The sequence below is a fragment of the Dasypus novemcinctus genome, chromosome 4 (assembly GCF_030445035.2).
Source record: "Dasypus novemcinctus isolate mDasNov1 chromosome 4, mDasNov1.1.hap2, whole genome shotgun sequence".
In the NCBI taxonomy this organism is placed as follows: Eukaryota; Metazoa; Chordata; class Mammalia; order Cingulata; family Dasypodidae; genus Dasypus; species Dasypus novemcinctus.
Window position 1 is genome coordinate 163,827,397 of NC_080676.1, and position 24,165 is coordinate 163,851,561.

At 56.8% G+C, this 24,165-nt stretch overlaps 1 protein-coding gene across 4 annotated transcripts in view; it reads left to right on the forward strand.

Annotated features, from left to right (window-relative positions):
• The window catches only part of ABCG1 (ATP binding cassette subfamily G member 1), an 84,436-nt gene extending 61,521 nt beyond the window's left edge, over positions 1-22,915 (forward strand). For 2 of the 4 annotated variants that reach the window (XM_058296280.2, XM_058296282.1), the window contains exons 6-15: positions 2,727-2,872; positions 4,609-4,732; positions 5,373-5,487; positions 8,244-8,428; positions 8,570-8,671; positions 10,121-10,289; positions 10,805-10,905; positions 11,179-11,337; positions 13,121-13,239; positions 14,823-22,915. In XM_058296280.2, the coding sequence (XP_058152263.1) occupies positions 2,727-2,872; positions 4,609-4,732; positions 5,373-5,487; positions 8,244-8,428; positions 8,570-8,671; positions 10,121-10,289; positions 10,805-10,905; positions 11,179-11,337; positions 13,121-13,239; positions 14,823-15,051 (1,449 nt within the window). In that variant the 3' untranslated portion in view covers positions 15,052-22,915. The remainder of the gene's footprint in view (positions 1-2,726; positions 2,873-4,608; positions 4,733-5,372; positions 5,488-8,243; positions 8,429-8,569; positions 8,672-10,120; positions 10,290-10,804; positions 10,906-11,178; positions 11,338-13,120; positions 13,240-14,822) is intronic. The other 2 variants (XM_058296281.2, XM_058296283.1) reach the window with 1 other exon arrangement.
• Positions 22,916-24,165: the final 1,250 nt, after the last annotated feature.

The following is a 24,165-nucleotide window of genomic DNA, read 5'->3' on the forward strand; positions in this document are numbered from 1 at the left end:
CCCTCACTGCTGCCGTGTGGCTAAATCACCCGAGAGCCGGAGCCGCTTGTGCCTCTCTTCACAGCTGTGCGCTGCCAGGTTGAACGGTGCCACCAGCCGTCCCTGCAAAGAGCTGCTGTTTGTCCTGTTCATGTCTCACCAGAAACCCCAGTTTGACGCCACCCCGTGACCGACTGACCTTTTTTCTTGCCTTGCTCCAAGAGTCCATCAGGATGACTGTTTCAAGGACAAAACAGCAGCTGACTTCACAGCCTGAGTCATTTCCCTCCAACCCCCTATGCGTACATAGGTCCGAAGTCGTTATATCTGTGAAAACACAACGGAATGGAATGTTCTGGGAGTTAGTGGAATGTACTGTCCACAGTCTTCCTGGCTTCCCAGAAATGTAGCCTCAGCCCTCGAGAGCCCCTCAGGAAGGACTGCAGTCCTTACCGGCTGGGCCAAGGCCGGCGAGACAGGCTCTGCCCGTCCCCGGGGACCGAGCCCGCAGGGAGGCCACGGAAGGCTCGAGTTGCCAGCAGCCACGGAGTTGTTGATTAGGGAACTATATGTACATAAATAAGCCCATCGTTCGGTCTTTCTGATTAGGTTGGAAGCAACACCAGCCTGTGTGGGCTTCCTTCTGAGACTGCTGGTGAAGATGGGCTCGACTCAGCAGCAACACCACCAGGAGGGAGAGGGAAGGGGCCCCAGCATTTGGCCTCCATGTCCAACCTGCTCCCTTATTGGCTGAGGGGACGTGGGGCAAGGAGGCACTCGGTTGTGGCGAGTGAGCGGTCTGAGAAGAAAGCATTAAGAGGTGGTCTCTGGGAAGCGGACTTTGGCCCAGTGGTTAGGGCGTCCGTCTACCACATGGGAGGTCCGCGGTTCAAGGAGGTCGGGCCTCCTTGACCTGTGTGCAGCTGGCCCATGTGCAGCGCTGATGCGCGCAGGGAGTGCCCTGCCACGCAGGGGTGTCCCTGAGTAGGGGAGCCCCACGCGCAAGAAGTGCACCCCATAAGGAGAGCCGCCCAGCGTGAAAGGAAGTGCAGCCTGCCCAGAAATGGCACCGCCCACACGGAAAACTGATGCAGCAAGATGAGGCAGCAAAAAGAAACACAGATTCCTGGTGCCACCGGTAAGGATAGAAGTGGTCACAGAAGAACACAGCGAATGGACAGAGGGAGCAGACAACAGGGGGTTGGGAGGGTTGGGGGGGAAGGGGAGAGAAATTAAAAAAAAAAAGAGGTGCTCTCCAGCCTGGTTAGCTTATGGGGCTGAAAGATGGCAGACAGGGACAGGGGATGTGCCACATCTGGGGGAATGCCACCAAAGCGAGCCTGGACCAGCCAGAGTGCCTCGGTCGACCTGCAGTGTCGGCTTGTGCTTCCTCAAGATGATGGCAAGCCTTGCTCTGGGAGAACCAGCAGGCACTGTCCGTGCAGGAGAGAGTGAGCTGGAGAGAGCCCCCCCACCGCACGTGGAGAAAGGTGTTGCCAGATGAGGCTTGTTGAAATCTACCCAGGACAGTGACCCTCCAAGGCAGTACATTCTAGAAGGAGGCTGTGGGGTTGGGTTGAGAGGACCAGCAAGGGGCTACCGCAGGTTCTGAGCCAGGGGAGGGTCTGACCCCCTGCCCGGCTTGTCGAGCAGCAGTGCCCTCTTTCTTGCTGTTACCAAAACCACATTTTGTACTGAGAAAACATAAATAATTCAAGAGCCTGGAGTGGAAATTTTCTGCCTTGGGAGTTCTTCCTCGTGGATGAGCTCATCTCCCCAGAGAAGCCGCTGGCCAGGGGCTGCCCTGCCCGGGGCAGGGACGGTGGCTGCACAGACTCTGGCTGGAGCCCGAGGTGGCGGCCCCCTGGGAGGCGAGCCTGGCCTTGGCGTGGGGCAGAGCTGACCCGGCCCTCACCTTCCCAAGGACCCGGTGCTGCGGTGGACTCAACCCTATGGCTGGAACGGGCACCGCAGCCTGCGCTCGCCTGCCTGCCCTGGAGTCAATCGATGAGCTGGAATGGACAGCGAGGGCTCAGCACGGTCAGCGTACCAGGGCCCGCGGCGTTGGCGTGGCCACCCCGGACACCTGGACCACTGGAATCCATCACTGCACCTCTGCCTCGGGGCCTCGCTGCCGTTTCAGACCCCGTCTCCCTGTTTCCCAGCCTCATGGTGTCCCCCTTCCCTCTTTCTGGGCTGCCCAGCCCGCATACTCCAGTGCGGCGCTCACGTGCTCCGCAGCCGCGGTGACGCAGCATGGCCTGAGCTGACGGGAGGCTCGCTCCTCGCCGAGCACTGCGCCGAGCGCCTGGCATTCGTTAGGTCATGTCATCGTCTCAGCAGCTCTGACACTCCCCGTGCCCCTCTGTGCTGAGCCGAAACCCGATCACCCATCTGTTTGTTTAGCCATCCATCCATCCATTTAACAAATGTGTCCTGAGCACCGCCACGGCGCCAGGTGCTGTCACAGGCTTGGAAGCGGGGTCCCTCACCCAGAACAAGGGCTCTGAGCTCCCGCCCCCTCCCCAGTGTCCTCCAGACAGCACTGCCTCCCTCGACCGCCCCGTGACCCCTGGCGCCGGGACGGGATCTGCCCCCTCGGTGCTGGGCAGCACTCGTTGGACCAGGCGAGGTGTGTCTCCAGCTGGCGGCGGCTGCGGGCCTGTCCCTCGCCGGCCCTTGTCGAGGGTGGGCTTGAGCCAGCGGTTCCTAACGGGGACTCTGCGATCCCACTGTCCCCCTTCCAGGTCAAGGAGATCCTGACCGCACTGGGCCTGCTGCCCTGCGCCCACACGAGGACGGGCAGCCTGTCGGGCGGCCAGCGGAAGCGCCTGGCCATCGCGCTGGAGCTGGTCAACAACCCGCCCGTCATGTTCTTCGACGAGCCGACCAGGTAAGCGGGGGGCAGCCAGCGCAGCCGGCAGCCGCGGGGCGGGGAGGAGGCCCCTGACCTCTGTGCTGGCAGGGTCCCCCAGCGCGGCACACTTTCCAGGTGCCCCTGTCGCCCGTGCTCGGCAGCACGGCCTGCGGGACGGGTCTCCTTCCTGATAGCAACATGTTTGTGACCCCTGGCCAGGAGGCAGGGGGCTGGCCGGGATGGCAGGCGGGCTATGGGGGTGCTGTGGGAATGACCCCAGCCGGTCCCCATCTTGTCTAACAGCGACCCACCATCCTCCGTACCAAATTATACCTAATTTTTTTTTACATTTAAAAAAATTTTTAATTAAAAAAAAAAGGCAAGCACCACCCCCCACATTTTGAGAGGGAGCTGGGGGCCGTTTGTGGGTAGGGACCCAACCACCCACCCCGTTCTCTTCGGCCCACCCTGGAGCCCCCGATTGTCTATTGGCTGATGGAATAAGGATAGTTTAGGAAAAGCAACTGCAGTGAATCCTTTTTTTTTTTTAACTTTCATTTGCATTTCTTGTATGCTGAAGTTATTCCCGAGACGTAAGTTTTTGTTTCTTCAGTTTCTTCTGGGATATCTTTTTCTTCTGTGCAGCCTCCTCTTCTGGTTTAGGAACACTTTGTTCTTTTTCAGTTAGGATCATCTCCACGTGGCAAGGGAGCCCGTGTGGGGTTAGTCCACCCGTGCGCTCTGTTAAGTGCGCCGCGCAGCTGGGGACTTTGTCCACCTGGAGGTGCTCGATGGCCAGAGAATCTGCAGCTAAGCCCTCAGGGTCAGCATTACTCTCTGCATTTTTAAGCACGTGCAACAAAAATTCAGTGCTCTTTTTGGGCCACCGACCCTGTGTCCAGCCCCACTGTCTGGCCTGGGCACACCTACCAACGCCACCATCGTGATGACAGAGTGGCACACGTTGCTTCTGTAGAGGGACGTCTTTCACATACTTGGTGGCTTTTCAAATACACATACCCTTGATGGCCTGGGCAGTTCCTCGGGTGTTCTTAAAGTGGACACGGAGATTCGAACCTCTCGATTTGCGTGATGTTGTGGGATTTTCTGGATCCAGGGAATAGCGAACCATTTGCAGAGATCACCTCGGTGACCTAATGGAAGGGCATGACTCCCTGAACTAAGCCTTTCGGGGGGCACGGGCTACTGACAGCTGTGGGAGGGTTCTGGGAGCCGCCTGCCCCCTCCCAGTCCTCTTGTGTTCAGGGTGGGATGGGGGCTGTGGAAGCAGCAGTGGGTTGGAGGGGTGAGGGCAGGCGAGGAGCGAGGAGGGGCCTCCCAGGACTCTCCTGGTCACTGCAGGCCTCGGGGCCCTGCACCCCACAGAGGCACGGGCATGTGCTCAGGGGGGTCGCCAGTGGAGCCGAGGCCCAGCAGGGGCCGCACAAAGGGCTGTGCTCTGTGGCCGACAATCTGTCCCTGGACCCCACGGCGGGGCGGGGCTGAGCCTCCGGTCGCCCCCCTGGGGGGCACAGCCGCCCACCCCGACAGGGCCCGGGCAGGTGGGGCCCTCCGCCCTTCCCGCAGCCAGCACGGCTGCGCTCCTCCCTCCTCGTCAGGGATGACGCGGCCCCCGCTCGGCCCCCGCTGTGCTGAGGGCCCTCTGGGAAGGGCGGGCATGGGGTGCCGGGCTCAGCCCTAAGCCTCCAGGGGCCAGCGCCTTCCTGGGTCCCCCCTGAACCCGGGGTCTCACGGTGCCCTTTGCCTTGCAGCGGCCTGGACAGCTCCTCCTGCTTCCAGGTGGTGTCGCTGATGAAGGGGCTGGCGCAGGGCGGGAGATCCATCATCTGCACCATCCACCAGCCCAGCGCCAAGCTCTTCGAGCTCTTCGACCAGGTGCGCCGTCCCTGCCCCGGCCCCCGGCGTCCCGTGCAGTCCCGATTAGCCCCGGACGAGACCAAATCCCGGGGACACCCTGCCTCGGGGTGCTCACGGGGCACCTCCACTTCTGAGTGACCCTAAGAGTTGTGTTTTATAAGACTCGAACCGTAAGCAGCTAGGGGGGCTGGAGGAGGGGGTGCGGCAGGGATGGCACCCCCTCTTAGCCACAGGGGACCATGGGGTCCTGGGCAAGCCCCCAGCATTGCGAGGGTCAGTCCCCTCCCTGTTGAAATGGGGCAACACCTGCTCTGTAGAACTAAGTAACGGGGCTTGGCTTTTGTGCATTATCATCCATTTTAGAAATCTTAGCTTTGGAGATTCTGAGCAACAAGTCTGGAAAGATGAAAGGTGGATAGCTCCAAAATCTTTCCTAAGCAAAAAAAAAAAAAATGGAAAAAAGAAATGTATGAACTTGACCCGGCCACGCAGCACCCTCACACTTCCCTTTGAACTTCATCGGAGGCCTTGGGGATCCTCTAAGGCTCTACCAAGAGGAGACATGGCTGGGGTGCCTGGGGGCTCCCGTTGTGGGGTGCAGCTTCCTCCCCAGGGGGTCCATGTGTTTCATCTCCCTGTTTTTGTTCTTGTTTTCCAGCTCTATGTTCTCAGTCAAGGTCAATGTGTGTACCGGGGCAAAGTCGCAAACCTCGTACCTTATTTGAGGGACTTGGGCCTGAACTGCCCAACCTACCACAACCCAGCCGACTTTGGTAAGTGGCGCCTGGGCCGGCAGAAAGGGGGGCTTTCCCACTCTTTCTGGGTTTCCACTTTTACCTGAGGTCCCAGGCTCATTCCCCAAATGGCTCAAGTGCCATCCTGTGGTGGAACTTCTAAGAACAGAGAGAAAGAGCTTTCCTTTCTTCTCCGTAAAATTATCTGGAAACTATGACCAAGACGATGAGTTACAAGCTCGATATCCCAGCCCTGTTGTGTTGGGACCCCATTTTCGTGGAAGTTAATCTCCAAAAAGAAAAGTGAAATCATCTCATATTTTGCTTTAGGCAGGTCTTTCGCAGAGTTGTTAAAATGCCGACCTCAATTTGGACCTAACATTTTACAAAGAAAAGGAGGCCAGGTTGGGGGAGTGATTGTCCCTTGCAGGGGAAGCCCAAGGGTGGGCTGGCCTCGGTGCTCAGCCTCTGCTCCGACTAAGCACCGTCCGCGTAGCCCTCCTGGGGTAGCAAGCTCCACCCTCCCGGCCTCGTCGTTGCCCAGGGCGCCCACTCTGCCCCCCACTGCATCCACGCCAACATCCGCGTCGTTTACGCCAACCACCACCCAATCCCTGTCACCAGCGCCCACCTCCCTGCTTCCCGCTGCCCCCCACTCCCTTTCCAACCCAGCGCCTCCAAAACCGAAGTCGCGCCCTCCTGCCCATCACACCCGCCACTCCTTCCGCTCGGGCCCTGGGACCGTGCCCTCCTCTGCCGGTTCTCCACAGGACCTTGGCCTCCCTCCTGCCGTCACCCCGACCCCTGGGGGCACCCCTCACCCCCCCACCCCCCTCAGCCACATGCTCCTCCTGCCAGCACCCCTCCGCGCTCAGTTGTCCCGCACTGTCCCGGGAAGTGCTTCCCACCAACAAGGATGAGGCAGACGGCAGGAACAAGGGACGGAAGTGGAAGGAGGTGAGGGGCGGGTGAGCGCTGTGTGTGCAGGGAAGTCCAGCGCATACTTAGAGCCAAGAGGGCGGAGTGGGTGGAGCTCAGTGGTTGAGCACCTACCCTGCATGTGTGCCTTCTAAAAGAAAAAAAAGCTGATGGGAGGAAGTCAGCTTACAGCTACATATCTGTCCAGATGAGAAAGAAGGCACGGCAATGTATTAGTGTCCTGCAGCTGCTGTAACAAAGTGCCACGCTCTGGGGGCTTAAGGCAACAGAGATGTGCTGCGTCTAGTGCTGGAGGCAGGGGTCTGGAATCCAACATGGGCAGGGCCGCTCCCTGTAGAAGTTCTAGGGCAGGCTCCTTCCTGCCTCCTGCAGCTCCGCTGGTGGCCGGCCTTGGTGCCTGCAGCCTGCAGCTGCCTGGCGCCGGTCTCTGCATCCATCCTCCTGTGGCCATCTGCCCTTCTTCTAAGGACAGCAGTCAACTAAGGCTGAGAGCCCACCCTGCCCCAGCATGACCTTGTCTTACCTAATCACATCTGCAATGACCCTGTTTCCAAACAAGGAACTGGGGGTTAGGACTTCAAGATATCTTTTGGGGGAGCATAATTCAATCCGTAACAGCCAGTAACGGGGTGCTCCTGAGCAGGGGGAAGGGAGACCCAAAGCCTGGGACGAGGGGAGAGCCTTCGTGGGCTGGAGGGACAGGGAAGAGTGGAACGTGGCCCGTGGGCATGGGCTAATGCACTTAGGGGACCAGTGTGTCCTGGTGGTGGCTTCCACTGCCCGGTATAGACTTGGGGAGAGCAGGTAGCTGGTGTCGGCAGGAAGGTGTAGTGCCAAGGGGCCTTGGTACTACCAAGAGTGTTATTGAAATGAGGGGCCCAGACAAGGAGGGAAGTGGGGATGGGGAGAACAGACAGGGAGAAGGTGGAAGGTCAGGTCCTCATGAACTCAGCGTCCCTGGGGGGGCAAGCACTGCACCGCCCCAGGTGCTCCCTTCTTTGTGTAGAACTGCCCCAGATCCCATCACTCGCACCCCCATACAGCGAGCTCTTCCAGCAGGGGTTGTGCTCACTTCTTCTACCCACCTCCCCAGCACCATCTACAATGCTTGCCCATGGCGCCATCTACGATGCTTGCCCATAGCAAGTATCGAATAAATGTTGTGCAGATGCATGAAAAGTTACTTCTCAAACTCTCTGACATCCAAGTGCTCACTTGCATTTTCTGTTTCCTGATTAATAGTCTTGCTTTGCTTTTAGAGCCTGAATATTGGTTAATAAATGACTGACGTCGTAGGCTGCTGAAGCAAATACCATGCAAGGGCTCAGCTTAATTTCCTAGCTTCCAGTTTTTGAGGCTAAAAGAAAGCGTATATCAAGATGCTATCAAAGGAATGCATTTTCCCCAAAGACTGGCTTCTGGGACTGGTAGCAGGGGATCCTTGGTCCTTAGTTTGTCACGTGGCCAGGCACATGGTGGCATCTCTGGGCTCCCACTTATGTCAGCTTCTGGCTGCTCACGCTCTCGTGTCTGAATTCATTCTGCCTGTAAAGACTCTGGTAATTAGGTGAAGCCCCATCCTAGTGAACCAGCTACACCTTCACTGAAGTAACTCCATGAAGAGATGCTGCTTACAATGGGTTCACACGCACAGGAGAGATTCAATTTAAGAACATGCGTTCCTGGGGTGCATCCAAACAACCACGATATCATACCATTATCATCATCATGCAACACTTAAAATATCCCAGCTTGCTTCTTGTTGCAAGGTGAAGGTTGCGCTAAATGCACGGGAGCTGCACCGGCGCGCCTGTCCGGGGCCCCGGGACTGACCCTGCCTTCTCTGTCCCATGCAGTCATGGAGGTTGCGTCTGGCGAATACGGCGACCAGAGCGGTCGGCTGGTGAGAGCTGTGCGGGAGGGCATGTGCGACTCGGCCTACAAGAGGGACCTCGGGGGTGATGGCGAGGTGAACCCTTTTCTTTGGCACCGGCCCTCCGAAGAGGTAAAGCAGGCAAAACGATTGAAGGGGTTCAGAAAGGTAATGCAAACCCCCGGGCCGCGGGGCACGAGCTGCATGCTGCGTTTGCACCCCGCCGCGTGAGAGCTCGTTCTGAGCAGAGCTGAAGGGGTGCCCAGGCCTGGCGTTTCACCTCCTCCCCCCTCTTGGATGTGTCCTCAGGACTCCACTTCCATGGAAGGCTGCCACAGCTTCTCGGCCAGCTGCCTCACCCAGTTCTGCATCCTCTTCAAAAGGACTTTCGTCAGCATCATGAGGGATTCGGTAAGGTGGTTTTCAAACATTCCTTCATGCCCAAAAAGCTGTTGGGCCGTTTTCCAGCTTACTCATCCAACTGAATGTTCGGATTGATTTTTCCTTCATTTGTAGTGGTCAGCTTTCCCACGGTTATGCCGCAGTAACAAGCAATCCCAAAATGTCATATTGTAAATATTTGTATCTATTATGTTACCTGTTGGCGGCTGTGGGTTGACCATGGCTCTGCTGCACAGGTCTTCTTGTTCTGGGACCCAGAAGGAAGGGACAGCCCCTATCCCTACATGCCTTTCTCATGGCAAAGGGAAAGTGCAAGCGAGAAGTCATGTGGCAGCCCTTAAGGCTGCTGCCTGGAGGTGTGCGTTGTCTTTTGTGCCCATGAGCCATGGCCCAGATGGGTCAGGTGGCCAAGCCACAGGGGAGTGGGGGCACATATAGTCCCACAGGAGAGGGCAGGGGGGTTGTGCAGTCGCTCACAACAGTGGAGGCATGAGTAGCTGGGAGCCTTAAGTGTCTGCCATTCCAAGGAGCCAGTCTGCCAGCCTGCCCAGGAGGGGTTGAGCGCTCCTCAGGGCCTCGGGCCTGTTTTGTGTGCCTTTGAGAGACCCATTCCCGCATCCACTCTGCTGGGTAGATGACCCATATTTGCTTTTTACTTTTGAGAAAGATTTGACAAAGCAAGACAATTCCTTCTGTTTAAACAGTAACACAGTCCTGCCTGTTTGTGCATGCGTGCAAGCGTGTGTATAGGGTGTGTGAGTGCATGTGTTCAAACATGCATGTATGTGTGCATGTGTGTACAGGGCTGTGCATATGTGTTGGAGCATGCATGCGTGTGCGCATGCGCAGGCGCGCACATACGCACATGTGCATTGTGTTCACAGGCGCATGCATGTATAGGGTGTGCACACACGTGTGCATATGTGTGCATGCATGCGTGTGCATATGGTTGCATGTGCGTGCACGTATATTCATGCATGCATGTATTGGAGTGTGCATGCATGCGCGCACATGTGTAGGGCGTACTCACATGTGCATGAGTGTGTGCATGTGCAGGTGTGAATAGTGTGCACACACATGTTTATATGTGTTCGCACATGCATGTATGCATGCATGTGTGTTTGAGGTGTGCATGCGTGTGTGCTTGTGTATTGTACGCGTGCATGTGTGTACATGCACGTGTGTAGGGTGTACGCACATAGGATTGCATGCATGTATGCACGTGTGTTCGTGCATGCATGTGTGCGCACGTGTGCAAATCTGTCCAAGCATGCATGTGTGTGTGTATAGGGTGTGTGTGCGTGTTCACGTGTGCTGACTTGGCCCAGCGTCTGGCCTGGTGTGTGGAGGGCAGGGGTGGGCTGAGGCCTAGGGACTTGGAGGCCGCTGCTGCGGCGGGCTCAGCGTGGCCACTCCCGTGGCCCGGCCCGGCCCGCACCCTGAGAGCTGCCTCCCCAGGTCCTGACGCACCTGCGCATCACCTCGCACATCGGCATCGGCCTGCTCATCGGCCTGCTCTACCTGGGCATCGGCAACGAGGCCAAGAAGGTCCTGAGCAACTCGGGCTTCCTCTTCTTCTCCATGCTCTTCCTCATGTTCGCCGCCCTCATGCCCACCGTGCTCACGTGTGAGTGGCCGGCGCGCGCCCCCTCTGCTCCCCGGGACCCCCACCCGCAAGGGCGCTGCGGCCAGAGTCCCGGAAACCCAGAGCTGGGGCTCGGAATGCCGTCCATGCTGATGGACCTGGAGACCTTCGCCTCTTGCCCTTAGACAAGACGCTGCGGCGTTTAAGCCAAAGGAGTGCTCGCTCTGCTCGTGGAGGACGTTTAGGCAGGGTGGCGAGGCGGGTGAGGAGAAATTTCTGGAAGGGGCCCTAATCGGGAGCCTCCCGAGTTCTACTACTGAAAGCATCGCAGGGACCAGGCGTTAAGTCGGCCCCGGTGCAGCTCTGCGGGCAGGCGACGCTCTTCCGGATGGAATTCCCCCCAGTTCTCCCCCAGCGCAGCGCCCTTCCGTGTTGAAAGGCCCACGGCGTTGCAGGCCACGGAGGGTTAGGAGCGGCTCGGCACGAGACCGCCCTGTAGGGCTGTCTGCCCCCCGGCGTGTCTGCTCACCCCACTTTCTCCTCTGCCCGTTCCCCAGTTCCCCTGGAGATGGGAGTCTTTCTTCGAGAGCACCTGAACTACTGGTACAGCCTGAAGGCTTACTACCTGGCCAAGACCATGGCCGACGTCCCCTTCCAGGTGCGTTAGCAGAGGGGCTGTGGTTGGAAGAGGCGGCTAGACTCGCGCCCTAGAGGACGGGGCGGGGGACCTGGCTCCCATCAGCCGGCCCCGCGGGAGTGAGGCAGGGGGCCCCGCTTTCTCCAGGGTCGGCCTCTCCCGCCTCAGCGAGTTCTGGCGGGGACGCCGCGGGACGGGCCAGCCGCCCAGAGGCCCCGAGGGGCTGCCCGGGCCTCAACCGCCCGCCCTGGTGAGCCGGGCGGTGCCCAAGCCTGACAGCCGCTGTGTTGCCAGGTCATGTTCCCCGTCGCCTACTGCAGCATCGTGTACTGGATGACGTCGCAGCCGTCCGACGCCGTCCGCTTCGTCCTCTTTGCTGCCCTGGGGACCATGACGTCACTCGTGGCCCAGTCGCTGGGGCTGCTCATCGGAGCTGCCTCCACCTCCCTGCAGGTACGGGCCGAGGGCTAGGGGGTGCTTCCCTGCCCCACCTTGGCCTGCCCCCGTGGGAGCTGCTGCCCCAGCAGGGCTCCCCCGCCCCGAGATGCCACCACCTCCTGCCCGGAGCCTCTCCACGCACGTCCGGGGCCTCCACAAGCCCATCTCCCCGCTCCCACCTCCAAGGGTCCTGGTCCCACCCCCAGCCCCGGCGTTCCACACACACACACAGCCCTCTCCTCTGCTTCTTCCTCCTTCACCCCGCAGTGCTCAGGCCAGTCCTGCCTTACAAAGCCAAGCCTTTGGGGAGCTGTCTGTGCCTCAGTCCCCTGCCGCTCCCAGGCTGGGTGCAGTGCCTTCCCCACTTCCATCTCCATCGTCGGCGCCAGGCAAACCACGTGCCCTCCAGGGCCTCCTTCCCTGGCCCGCTGATGGGCAGGGAGGTGAGGATGGAGATGGGGTGCCCCGAGCTGTGCCAGGCCTAGCACCTCCTTTCACAGCGTCCCTGTCCCCCTGGAAGTGCCCCCTCGCAGAGACTAGAGGAGGCCCTTGCACGGAGGAGGAAATACTTGTGATGAGTCAGAAATTACAGAGAAAGCCACGTGCCCGTAAAGAGAAAGCAAGCAGGCATCCCTCAGGCCTGCCGTGCTGGCCGTAGCCGCCCAGGCAGGGCTGGCCTTGCACTGCCCCTGGCTGCACCTGCTCTGAGGGGGCCCCAGCAGGCCCCCAAGGCGAGGGCTGCCCCCCTTCTACCTGGCCTCACCCTTGCCACCTTGCAGCTGGCAGTGGCTGCATCCCCAACTCCGGGTATCTGGTCGACCTGTGTCCAGCCTGGCATGGGTCCACATGGGCATTTTGCAGATGTGTGCGGCCTGGACTGGCATTTCCTCCCGGGCTGCGGCCTCTCCCTTCTGCTACCCTGACCCCTCCACAACCACCGTCTGGACGGGCTGCGGGACGTACCCCGCCCGTGCGGGCGCGGATGCCAGGTCCTTCACGCTCCGGCCTGGAGGCCGCATGCCCACGCGGCCCCGGGCCTCCAGCACCAGGCACACCCAGGCGCCGTGCTTTCCGGCCGAGCGCGGGCAGCTCACACCCTCGTCTCCGCAGCGGCCCGGGTCTGGTACAGCCTGAGCCACATGGGAGCAGCACCCCCTCGGAGGGCCCACTCCAGGCTTGGCTGCCCTACAGCTCCCTCCCCGGTCCCACCTGCCATGGGAGACTGGGCAGCCCCCCAGAGATGCACATTTGCTTGTAGCACGGTCGACGAGGCTCCTGTTCACACGTGTGCCAGCCACACAACCACACGACCCCCTACCCATAACCACACACAAACACAAACCACTCCCCCTCGCACATGCACCCATGCCCGGGGGTCTCCCACCCGTGGGTTCTCCTGCGTGAGGGGGTCTGTGGCATCACAGCAGGGAAGATGGCCGCCCAGGCCTCCAGACGGAGGGACCCCTGCAGATAGGACGGTGCCCCTAATTGGCCGCTCCTTGGCGGACGGTCGTAGCCCCTGCCTCATCAAACACTCTCCGTCCTCAGTCGCAGAAAAGGCCCTGCCACCGCTCTGTTCCCTCTTCCAGCCCCTGGCGGGGGAAAAAGCCACGTGTGCTTCAAAACGGGGGCGTGGCCCGCCTCTCAGCAGCCGTCCTGGTCCCCCCACTTCTCTCACACCCGGTCCTTTCCAGCATGCGCGCTTTCCAGCTGCTCGTGAGCGGTGGGGAGTCGCAGAAGGTGAGACGGCGGGCGCCCCCCACCCGCTCCTCCAAGTCGGTCCTCTGTGTGTCCCCAGGTGGCGACGTTTGTGGGCCCTGTGACCGCCATCCCGGTCCTCCTCTTCTCAGGATTCTTCGTCAGCTTTGACACCATCCCCACGTACCTGCAGTGGATGTCCTACGTGTCATATGTCAGGTAGCGGCTTGTTCACCACCGGTCTTCGTCGCCAGAGCCGCGCCTCGGCTATCTGCCCCACGCGTGGGCGCTGCTGGCTTTCCCTCCTTCCTGGACGTGCCCCTCCTCCCCCGCAGCGCACGCCAGCCCAGGGGTTCCGTCTCCTGGCTGCCCCCCGAGCCCTGTGCGATGGGCTGTCGTCAGCAGTGGGAATCTGGGTGCTCACGGTTTGGAGGCTGGGAGAAGGCCGCAGTCGAGCTGTCGGCAAGGCACTTGTTTTCTCCCCGGAATCCGGGGAGGCTGGGGCTGGCCGCCGGCGCTGCTTGGTCTTGGGCTTCTCTGTCGCCCGGCGATGCACGTGGCGGCCTCAGCTGGCTTCTCCCTTCTCCTCTGGGTTCTGCTGGCTTCCGACTGCTGGCTGCTCCCCCTTCTCCCTCTCCGTGGCCTTCCCTATCAGGCCATCAGTGAGAGGATTAAGACTCTCTGACTGTACTGGGCCACAGCTTAACTGACATCACCTCGCCCAAAGGTCCTGGGTACAAGGATTCACGCCCCCAGACATTGATTCCGCTTAAGAGTGTGTTTTTCTGGGATACAGAGCTCCAAGCCAGCGCACAGGGTGAGATAAGCCCTGGAGATTCAGGCCCCAAAGGAGCCGCGGTGTGCTCCCGTAGCCTGGCCCTGGGGGGAGCTGCCTTAGGGGGCCATGTTCTCATCTTTCAGAAACCACCCCTTTGGGTGAGTTCCACTGCCCTCTCTGAAAAGAGCAGTACTTAAACTAAGATTCTGGATAGTCTGTGAAACCATAAGAAACCAGCCAGTGGGAAACGTTAAGGAACATCTTAACATCTTTGAACAAGGACATCCCGGTGCCTGGGGCATGAGGGTGGCAGGTCTCCTCTCCGCCCGGTTGCTTTTTGGGACGTTGGCCCCCAATGGCAGTGTCCATCTCGAGAGGCCTTCTCCCCCAGCTGTAGAGATTTCACATGACACCCGAGATCCGACATTGGGAACAAGTGCTTCTCTTCTAGAATGTCAATCCAGACCCAGGTATATTGTTCAGAGAAACAAAATCAGAACGAAGCCCTTGAGCTGGGTGTGGGCGGTCTGTACGCTCTCCAGGGCAGGAAACCAGAAACCAAGGGCTTTCTCCTCCAAAGCTGTGTGTGTGTTCTAACAAGATAGGACTTGGCACAAGGACGATAAATGGCAGAGAAATGTTTTAGTTAAATGCTCCAAAGTCCTTGCTGTGCTCTCAGGCCCTTTATAATATCTAACGGTCTACAGCGATGTAATATCAGAAGTAATCAAAGTATTTTTCAGTTCATTTCACCGCTGAATGAATACCTCCTTTCCTTGCAATCTGTGGTTTTTGTCAGAGGCTCTGGAGGAAGCCACATTGGAAAAAGCAGGGTCAGGCTGTTGACTGTTTATCTTAGGAAATTGGTGAGCCGTTAGAAAGGAGAGAACATGAGGCTGAGAACCGCAGAGACGGCAAATAGGATTTTCTCGACGGCGGACGGTGGCGGGGCGCGGGGGGTCCCGGGGCAGGTGGTCGGGTGGCTGGGCGGGCGTCTTCCCTCAGGCTCGTGCTTTCTTCTCAGGTACGGCTTTGAGGGCGTCATCCTGTCCATCTACGGCCTGGACCGCGAAGACCTGCACTGCGACATCGACGACACGTGCCACTTTCAGAAGTCGGAGGCCATCTTGAGAGAACTCGACGTGGAAAACGCCAAACTCTACTTGGACTTTGTCGTCCTTGGGATTTTCTTTGTCTCCCTGCGCCTCATTGCCTATTTTGTCCTGAAGTACAAAATCCGGGCCGAGAGGTAAAGCCCCCACGCGGCGCAGAGCGAAGATGTAGACTCGGTGGCCGAGGGCACGTCTAGAACAGCGCCGGCACGTCTGGGCCCGGCCACGCAGACTCTTCCGACCCGACCCCAGCGGCCCCGGCGGGCGTGCGGGCGGCTGGTGGTCAGCGGCCCCGCCCGGCTGGGCTGGGTCTCCTCTCCATCACCCTCTCTGGCTTTAACTAGGAAGAAGAGATAGAAAGGTTTTTTTTCCATGCAAAATGTAAACGCCGCAACTAGGGCAGAGTTTAAAACTGCAGCACAGTTGGTGACACGAGATCTCCTTGGCAGAGTCCCTCCTGTGACCAGATAAAACCTGAGTCCCGGGTGAGGGACGGCAGCACCTTCGTGTGTGATCTCTGCACAGCCGGGTATCTTGGGAGAGAAAGTTGAAGCGTGGAGCGATTCCATTCTATGACTGTCATTTCTCGTGGTTTCAGCTTTCCTGTCTCTTTTCCAAGGAGAAGCCACTTTCCAAGCCAAAAGTCTATAAATTTCATTCATTTTTAAGAAGTTGTAACTTTTTAGTACTTGGAGAAAATTATTCAGGGTAAATAACAGACTTTGCTTAGGGATATAAGGCATTTAGCTGAATCACTGCACCTGTCCTTGGCAGAGCTTGGGGGAGATTCAAATGCAAGCTCCAGGGTGGGTGAAGACCACAGCGATCCGCGCGAAGCCAGCCGAGAGTTGAGAGAGTTATGAAAAACCAGCAGTGAGCTGAAATCGACCACCTCCCTCCAAGTCTTTCACTTGTCATGTGCTTCTCCTTGTAAGCAAAATTTATTCTTTCCTCATTTCCCAAGCACCATCATTTTGCCTAAAAGTTTTCTAGAAGGTCTGCCTTGTTAATTTTGTAGAAATGTTTTTTCTTTCCTTGTATGTCACGTCAACTACCTCCACGGAGCCTAGGAAAGCTGGTCTTAGGGACCTTGCAGGGGTAAGCCTTGAGGTTAGAGCTGGTGGAAGATGAGTGAAAGATAGAAGAGGAGAGGCTCCTGACAGATGTCATGGGAATCCAAGACCTTTGCAGGAACCCAGCGCTGATTGCCAGTGTGGCTGAGGTGTCCGTGGCTTCATCAGACACTGCATTTAGCGCTGTGGGTGGTTTTATCTCCCAGGCGTCTCAGCTGCCATCTACAAGGAGTACTGCACCAGCCCTAACGGCTTGTTGGATGTTTAGCTTCCCAGGCTGGGCTAGGGAGGCTTTGTATATCCTCAGATTGGAGCCCTTCTTTCCAGGGACGTGAGCACGTAAGTCCTTGTAGAGGACGATGGCCGCACCTGCCCGGCCAGCCACCTTTGGGTCCCTAACCAGGCGGGCGGCCTGCATGCTCGCCAGCTGCCCTGAAGCCTGTTTCACTATCAGGGTGGGAGGTGATTCTGGCCAAAGAAGGCCATTTTTAGGAAAATGGAATTGTTTTCTCCTTTCGGGATATCATTATCCTAGAATCAGGGTCTCCTAAGGAAAGAGTGGGCAAATCAATGAACCTCTCTGAGCTTTGGGTTCCTCATCTGTAAACAGTGGCATGTGACCATCTTCAAGGCCCTTTTCTGCTCTGGCTATGTCCCTCTTCTCTCCTACTTTAAGAGAAGGAAAAAGGTTAAACTTTTACTTATATGCTGATTCGGTAGGCAGATGCTTCGAGATTCCTTTTTCACTCTTAGATCATTTTTTAGTGGACTCAATTGAGATATATTAAATTAGAATGTTTCTTGTTCTGTACAAATATGGCATTTGCCTTCCAAATTAATTTATTTCACCAGGGTCAAAATTAGCCTTTATAAAAAGCCTTCATTTAATTTCAAGATACATTTGCCTGTAAAAACCACCCGTAGGGAAGAGCTGCTTGGGAACAGCCTGGCAAAATAGAGAATGGGAAGGAAGAATAGGCCCTCAACCCTTCCAAGAATGATCTTGGGCGAGGTCACTCTTTGAAGGACTCTTTCCCTCTGGGTGAGCCTTTCCAACCGAGGGCCAGGGCTGGGGGACTGTGGTCCTAAGAAGAAGTGCCAGGACTGCACCCCACCGGGCTGACCTTTTCTGCCCCAAACGCAGCTTCATCTCCTCCCAAAACCATGGAATTGGGAGATGACTCTAGATTTCATTCTGGGTTCCAAAAGCACCTCAGCTCTCTGCAGGGATTATTTCCTAGGCTTTCCTGCTCCCTGTATGTCCATTTTCCCTTTGGACTGATTATATCCCTCCCTTCCTAGATGAAGAACAAACTGGAGTCCTCTCCATGGGCAGATCTTGGCTATTAGGTTGCTCGAAGAAAAGTTCTATGCAAAGTACACAGGGTTGCTTTTTCGAAGACATATAGCAAGTGTCCCGAGGTCACTGCTGGCCACTCTTCTAGATGGGAGGAAGCTCTTACATCCTGCCGGGTGACGGCGTGTCGGCCCTGGATACCTGGGCTTCTCCCCCAGCATCAATGAGCGCCCCTCGTTCAAGTGTTCTCCTTGTAAATCCTTGGCAGCATTTATGTAAATGCTTTTGTTAGACTCTCCAGCTATTTCCTCCTCCTTTCTGATTTAGGGTAGTTGGATAAACTACCTTATTCCAAAGGCCTAATATAACACTGAAGTAACTTATTGACTTTTTTCCCCCTAACTGGTCATGGTTGAGAGGTCCTAGATGACGTACTGTCTTCCATTTGTTGGCACTTAAACCCAGCCACCTTCCCCAGTCTAATTCTCTTAGGTTTTGTAGATAATGAGCCAAATATTCCTTTCTTCTCTGACTATCTTCACTTAGGTAAGGATGAAACTCTGGATGAAAGATGCACAGCCTGCTCAGTTATCAGTGATGGTAAAAACATAGAAGTCCAAAGAATATCACCTCTAAGTGAAACTTTCCAAGAGAGAAAGGGAGGAGTGCCTTTGCCTTGTTTTTTAAGGTAGCAGGGCTGGAGACTGAACCCAAGACTCATATGGGAATCGGGTTCTGAACCACTGAGCCACATCAGCTCCCCTGAGTTGGTTTTCCCATTTGCTTGCTTGTTATTTTTTGTTTTGTTTTTAGGAGGCACCGGGAACCGAACCCGGGACCTCTTGTATAGGAAGCAGGTGCTCAACCGCTTGAGCCACCTCCGCTCCCCATCACTGACTTCTAGCCACTGCGACAAGGAAGCTTCAGGTCTGGCTAGGGAGCCTTGCTGACCAATCCCATATGTTTGTCCACAGGGAGGTATTTCCTGCCTCCCTTTTTCTACCCTTGCTGAATATCAGACACTTCAATTCTTCAACAATTCCCATGTGGGTGAAGTGGGACGCTCTCCCCATGAGGAGAAGTAACCCGTGGAGACATTCCAGAGAGGAGATGCTGGGGTCTGAGGAGGTCACCTTTGGGGTTGAGATCTTCAGGACCAGGAAAGGGGATGTAAAGCTTCTAGGTAAAAAACCACCTTAGAGACCACAAAAAAGGGCATGCCCAGGAGGCCAGGGACAGCCACTATCCCTGAGCAAAGATCACCGCTCGTGGGTCAGTGCGCAGGCTGGGGACATGGGCTTCAGTGTTTGGAGCGTGCTCGTTTGCGGAGGGTTCCAGGCTCCACGTTGGATGCCTGAGGAGTTCCTGTCTTCATTTCCTCGCTGCAGGTATTTACTGACCCACGCCACGTGCCTGGTGCTGAGCCAGGCGTTGGGGTTTCAGTGGGGAGCACCTCCAATGCGGGCCCTCACAGGGCTCACCCCGAGGGCCGGGTGGGAGGTGATCAGATGGTCACTGCAAAGGAAAAGTCCCAGGACCGTCCAGGGTGGGCAGGGAACAGGGGGCAGTGCAGAGCGCTGTCCCCGCTGCAGACACCCTCCGATGACCCTTCCAGCAGGAAAAGCCACAGCAGTTTGCAGATGGAGAACACCGAGGCTGGGAGAGGCTCTGTGGCTTCCCGGGGCCCCAAGGTGGAATTCAAACCCAGGTCTGACCCCAAGGTCCCTGTAGTTTCTGCTTCCCGGTGCTGCCTTGTGTTCATACCGCACAATTGTACGTGCAAATGCTTTGTGAGCTATAAAGTGCAATACCAGTTCAGTCATCAGTTCAGTCCTTCGTTCTGGGCTCGCTATCACCAAACGGGTGGCTGAGAAGGGAGCGTGGTCCTGCCCTCGCCCCTCCCCTGCCGTGCCCAATGCACGAGAGGGGTGTCATTGGCTGGATGGGGCACGGCTCCGGCTCCTCGGCTCAGCAGAGCCATGCCTTCCCCTGCCCTCGCTCTGGGTTCCCCAGCACACCGTGTCTGTGAACCAGCACAGTATAAAGAAGGGCTGCTGTGTGCATGTGCACGTGCGTATACAGGCGTGTGCACTCAGGTGTGCACGCACGCCGCCTTGCTGCAGGTGTGAGTCTAATAGTATTATCTGCGGTATCTCCTTGGTCACAGTAGAATACCAGCTTCTAAGTCTTCAATCATCCTCTCCCCAGGAAGGAAAGAAAGACCGAGTTCTTTCGCTTGATGCGTATGGTGCAGGTGGTAAAAGTATCATAGGAACTCGGGCGGGCATTCATCCAATGCCAGCTCAATTAGGATGTGACAAAGTCAGATCAACCCAATGGGGCAGTGCAGAGTGTGTGAGTATAAAGCTAGATTCTTTTAAGAAATAAAGAGTGCTAATAAAATATTTTATATAAAACTTTTTACTTGTGTTCAGTGTTAAATGCTTCCAATGATTTGCTCGAATGTTCCCAAGTACGACTGATTTTTCAGATTGTATTTTGCATATGCCTCCGTGTATGTCTAGTCAGAGCTCCGATTTATCACTGGGCTCCAGGCTAACACCTGCTTGTCTGAATCACCTTCCTCTGTCGGTGGGTGCCTGATTTTTGTTGAACTTTGTTTTAAGGTTCAAATTTGCCTTCTCCTCTCCCACGTTCCTCAGTTTCCTCCTGCCTTGCTTTGCTGATGTTGGCCGTGACCCCAAACACGAGAGGCCAGGAGAAAAGGGTCGTGGCGGCTCTAGCACGAAGGTGGAGGTCTGTCCATGCACACTTGGCCAAGTCCAGCCTTCCTACTGGCCTCTGCCCATGCAGTGGTCCCTACCGAGCGGGCACTCAGGGGGTGCTTCCAGCAGTCGGTCCCTCTGGTTTGGGGAGACCCATTTCTCCAGCCCCCGCATCTGCAGTGGTGCCTGCGGCTGGGGGAGGGTCCTCCTTCCTGATCCCAAGGTGGACGGGACCCGGACCTGGGACAAGTGCTAGTTCACTGACCACGAGCCTCGGCCGTGCAAACGTCCCAGAGCATGTACTTCAGATGGCAGTGGTGGCACGGGCAGGGGCTCTCCAACTGGACCTCCACGCCCACCTGGAGACCCAGAGCAGAGAGCCGAGTGGTGGCCGGCAGGCTGGACGCCTGAGGTCCCGGGGTGTGGGGGCCGGAAGCGTAGGGACAGGGTCATGCTGGCAGTTCACGTGGGCAGCTCACTCCACGCCCTGGGGCCGTGACCCCTCCCTCTCCTCTGGACCTCCCCCCCCAGCTCCAGCTGCCATTGCAGTGGTGGTCCCTCCGGAGCTTTAACTTCAGCTCGCCCTTGACCTCGCCCTGTTCAGGAGATTGCTCGGAGACAATCCCTGCAGAGATGGTGCGCCCCATGTTTGGGAAGACCTGCTCTGGGAAAGTCCACCTGTGCTGGAAGTCCACCTCTCCCAGCCAGGAGGGAAGTGTGGCACTCATCCTTCTGTGGGGGTACACTAAATTTTTCAATAACTACTCCATAGCCTTCCCCATTTTTTTCCCCCTTCTTTGAGGGACAAAAGGGGCTTAGCCTTAGCTCAGTTTTCCTTTATGTTCTATCTAAATAAGGGCACGTCTCACGGGCCAGGTTAGCCTCACCCAGTGTGTCCTGGGGCCAGGGAGCCGCTTTGCCTGAGGTTTATATCAGGGACGCACAGCAGCGGCTCGTCACCACCGCCGAGGGCGGGCCTGTTGCAGATCTGGGGAGAGGGAAGGCCCACGAAGCTGCTCTAACTTCATCTCAGGCGTGGGTGGGGCCCGCAGGGCTGGGCCTGGCCTCTGCCTGGGAGGGCATGCTGTCCCGGGGGGCAGTCAGCCTTCTGGGGGGTCCTCCACAGCACCGGTCAGAGCTGGTCCAGTCTGCCCTCATTCCCAGGAGACACCCCCCGGACCACCCCTGTTTCCAGCCCAGGACCTGCCTCCTACATGTGAGCATTGTTTGGGGTCAGGCTCCTTCTCCATGGGAATACCAGATTTTGGAAAAGGCACGAGCCCAAGCCGCATAAATAAAGAATAGCAAACCTCGAACAGATGATTTCAGCTGGAGTTTTCCCAGCCCGGTTAGGAGCCTCTGCGCGGAATCGACAGCGGAGGAGCCAGCAGTCGTGTGCGGCAGCTGGTTTACTCTGTGCGTGTGAACTTGAACGTGGCCCCGGCATCGTGTGCTGTTAGAGGCAGCGTTCGTTTTCCATGCACTGCTGTTGGGGTGAGGTCAGGTGTTTTGAAGGTTTGTAAGCCATCTGCAGTGCCCCCGTCCAGCTCAGGCATTTTCTGGGACATCGTTCCTTGCAGGTAGCCGGGTCAAGGGTGAGTGGGAACGAGGTCCTGAGACCCTGCTGGTGAGCGTCAGACAGGAGGGCCACCTCCCAAGTCCCCCAGGCGAGTCCCTTCCCCGAGGAGGCGACAGCACGAGGGCTTCACCTTTCCCTTTACCTGCCTGACGGCGGTGAGGTGCTGGGCAGGGCTGCAGCCCCTCCAGCAGCACTGCAGGGATGAGAGCTGACAGGCCAGCAGTGCTGGCCCAGGGTCCTGGCTGGGGCCCGGAACTGGCAGACACAACAATTGCTGGGGAAGAAGTGACCACATCCCGACCCCCGTAGGGGGACCCTGAGTTTGTCCCCTTCTGGCTGAAATCAGGACTAGAAGGGGAATGGCCAGTGTGGGCTTGAGGCTGGGAGCCCGAGGTTCACCTGCTCCGGAGATCCCAGCACAACGCCACATTACACCCGGGCTGTTCTGAGAGCGTTTTCGTGATTTTGATTTTACACCTTACTTTTTTCACGATCCTGCCTTGTGTCTTGACGGCCTCTTTTCTATGACCTTTGAAATCCGGGCTTCCAGAGCTCAGTCACACACATTTTTATGTCACTGGCCAATTAAAGCAGTGGCAAAGCATCCTATCCTCCAAATGGCTAACAAAATAGACCACAAAACCCATTTTCCCAGTTTTATGCTCCCTTGTGGAAGTGGGTGAATAGGGATTGCTTTTTCGTTTGAACTTGTGTGTTTAAAAAAGCTGATATATGTAGCTGATCTTCTTGTCCTATTTCTTTTTTTTAAGCCTCTTTTAGACATATTGGTGCAATACCTGATCTTTGTTAAATCTGTCATGAATTGTTACCTTTCATTTGATTGCGAACTATTTAATGTTTCTCTTTCCTTCCAAAGCAAAAGTCAATGCAAGTAACATTTTAAATCAGCGTGCAAACGTGCATATAGCTGTATATTACATAATTATCTAATACCTGTTTTTGTAATGCTGTATATGGGTAACTTGACAGAGATTTAGCTATGCTACTTTAGGAAACACTGTTGCTTGCACGCTGTGAGAGATTTGCACTGCTGTAGATAAATGAGACAAATATGCATATGTACATACGTATATACACATGTGTATAGTAGAGATAACACCTCTGGGCTTGTTCCCCTCGCTGCTTTGCGCCATTGGAGCAGTGACCCTGAGCAGACCTGGGAAGACCACCGTCCTGCTTTGTACATGTCTGTAGTTTCCTCCTTAGAAGGTTTGTATGTGCATTTTTTGCAGAGTTGAACTTTGTTTTCTGAAATTAAATGACATTGATGAAAATGTGACATAAATCAAATAAAGCATCATTATTTTCAGATTCCCGTCTCATGCCTTTTGCTCTCAACCACATCAGCTCTCAGACCTCAGAGCATCTGGGACATTTTCTCCTTCTGCCCCCCCGCCCCCCCCTCCCAAAGGAGCACTGCCCTTCTTAGCTGTTCTGTGGATTTGGATGAGGTTGGGAAGGGGGACTCAGGTGGTGCGGTGACAAACATGTCGATGCCCTGTACTCCAAAACTGCCCCTCCATCTCCCCCCACCAAAACCCCCACTCTCTCCCATTGCTGCTTATATGATCTTTATTAGAATTTTAAAATCACACTCTTCTACACCCTTGTGTATCTCATGACATGAAATTGAGTCATCTGGCGCCCGCCCACCTGAGGTTCCCACCCCCTAATCCCCAGCGTTCCCCTGAGACACCCACCACCCCATGTGGCACCAGAGCCACCGAATCAGTTCAGCCACTTCCCTTCTGGCCAACACTGGGACAATAAACCAGCCTCTGTAAATTGGAGAATTTGGAAAGCATCCTTATACCTGCATCCTTTAGAACCTGCAATTTAAACGGCAGCACCCTGTCTGGACTCCCAAGCCAAAGGAGATCCAGAATGAAAGCAGGTGCACCCAGTGGAGCTCGGGCTGCAGATGGGGTCTCCGGGTCCCACCGTGAACCCCGCCCTCACCTGCTGTCCCGAGGGGCCGCCAGGACTTCCCACCCAGCTTGGATGTTCTGCCTCCTGCCCTCTCATTGCCCACGTGGCCTCCAGAGCTGGCATCCTGTCGCCACCGCAGCCACCTGCCGCAGGGAGTGTGCCATTTGCTCAGCCGCAGCCATGGGGCCATCTGCCAGCATTCGCCCAAGCTGGGGGCAGGTCCGAGGGGCAGGGTGCGTTAGGCTAGCTTGAAAGGAAGATTGAACGTTTCCGGAACATGCAGCAAGGCCAGGGCCCTTCAGAAGTACGTGTGGGTGGGCAGCGAGCCCCCACTCAAAGCGCGCCTGATGCTGGGGTGGGGGACATGAGAGGCGGCGTGGCCGAGCGCCGGCTGTGAGCTCACGGACCCCGAGACCGAGACCGGGCGTGCCCATGGGCTGTGGTACGGGCCGACCCCCTTAGTTGGGTTTTGAATCTTTGCCTCCTTCCCCATCCTTCCAACATTCTTAGTTCTCCATGGTGCCTTGCGTTGGTAGCCTCGGTCAACGGAAGATGATGGGATGGAAACAGAGGCATGACAGGTGGCATTCCCCCAGCGCCCACTTGCTCTGTGCCTTGAGTTGTGCCCAT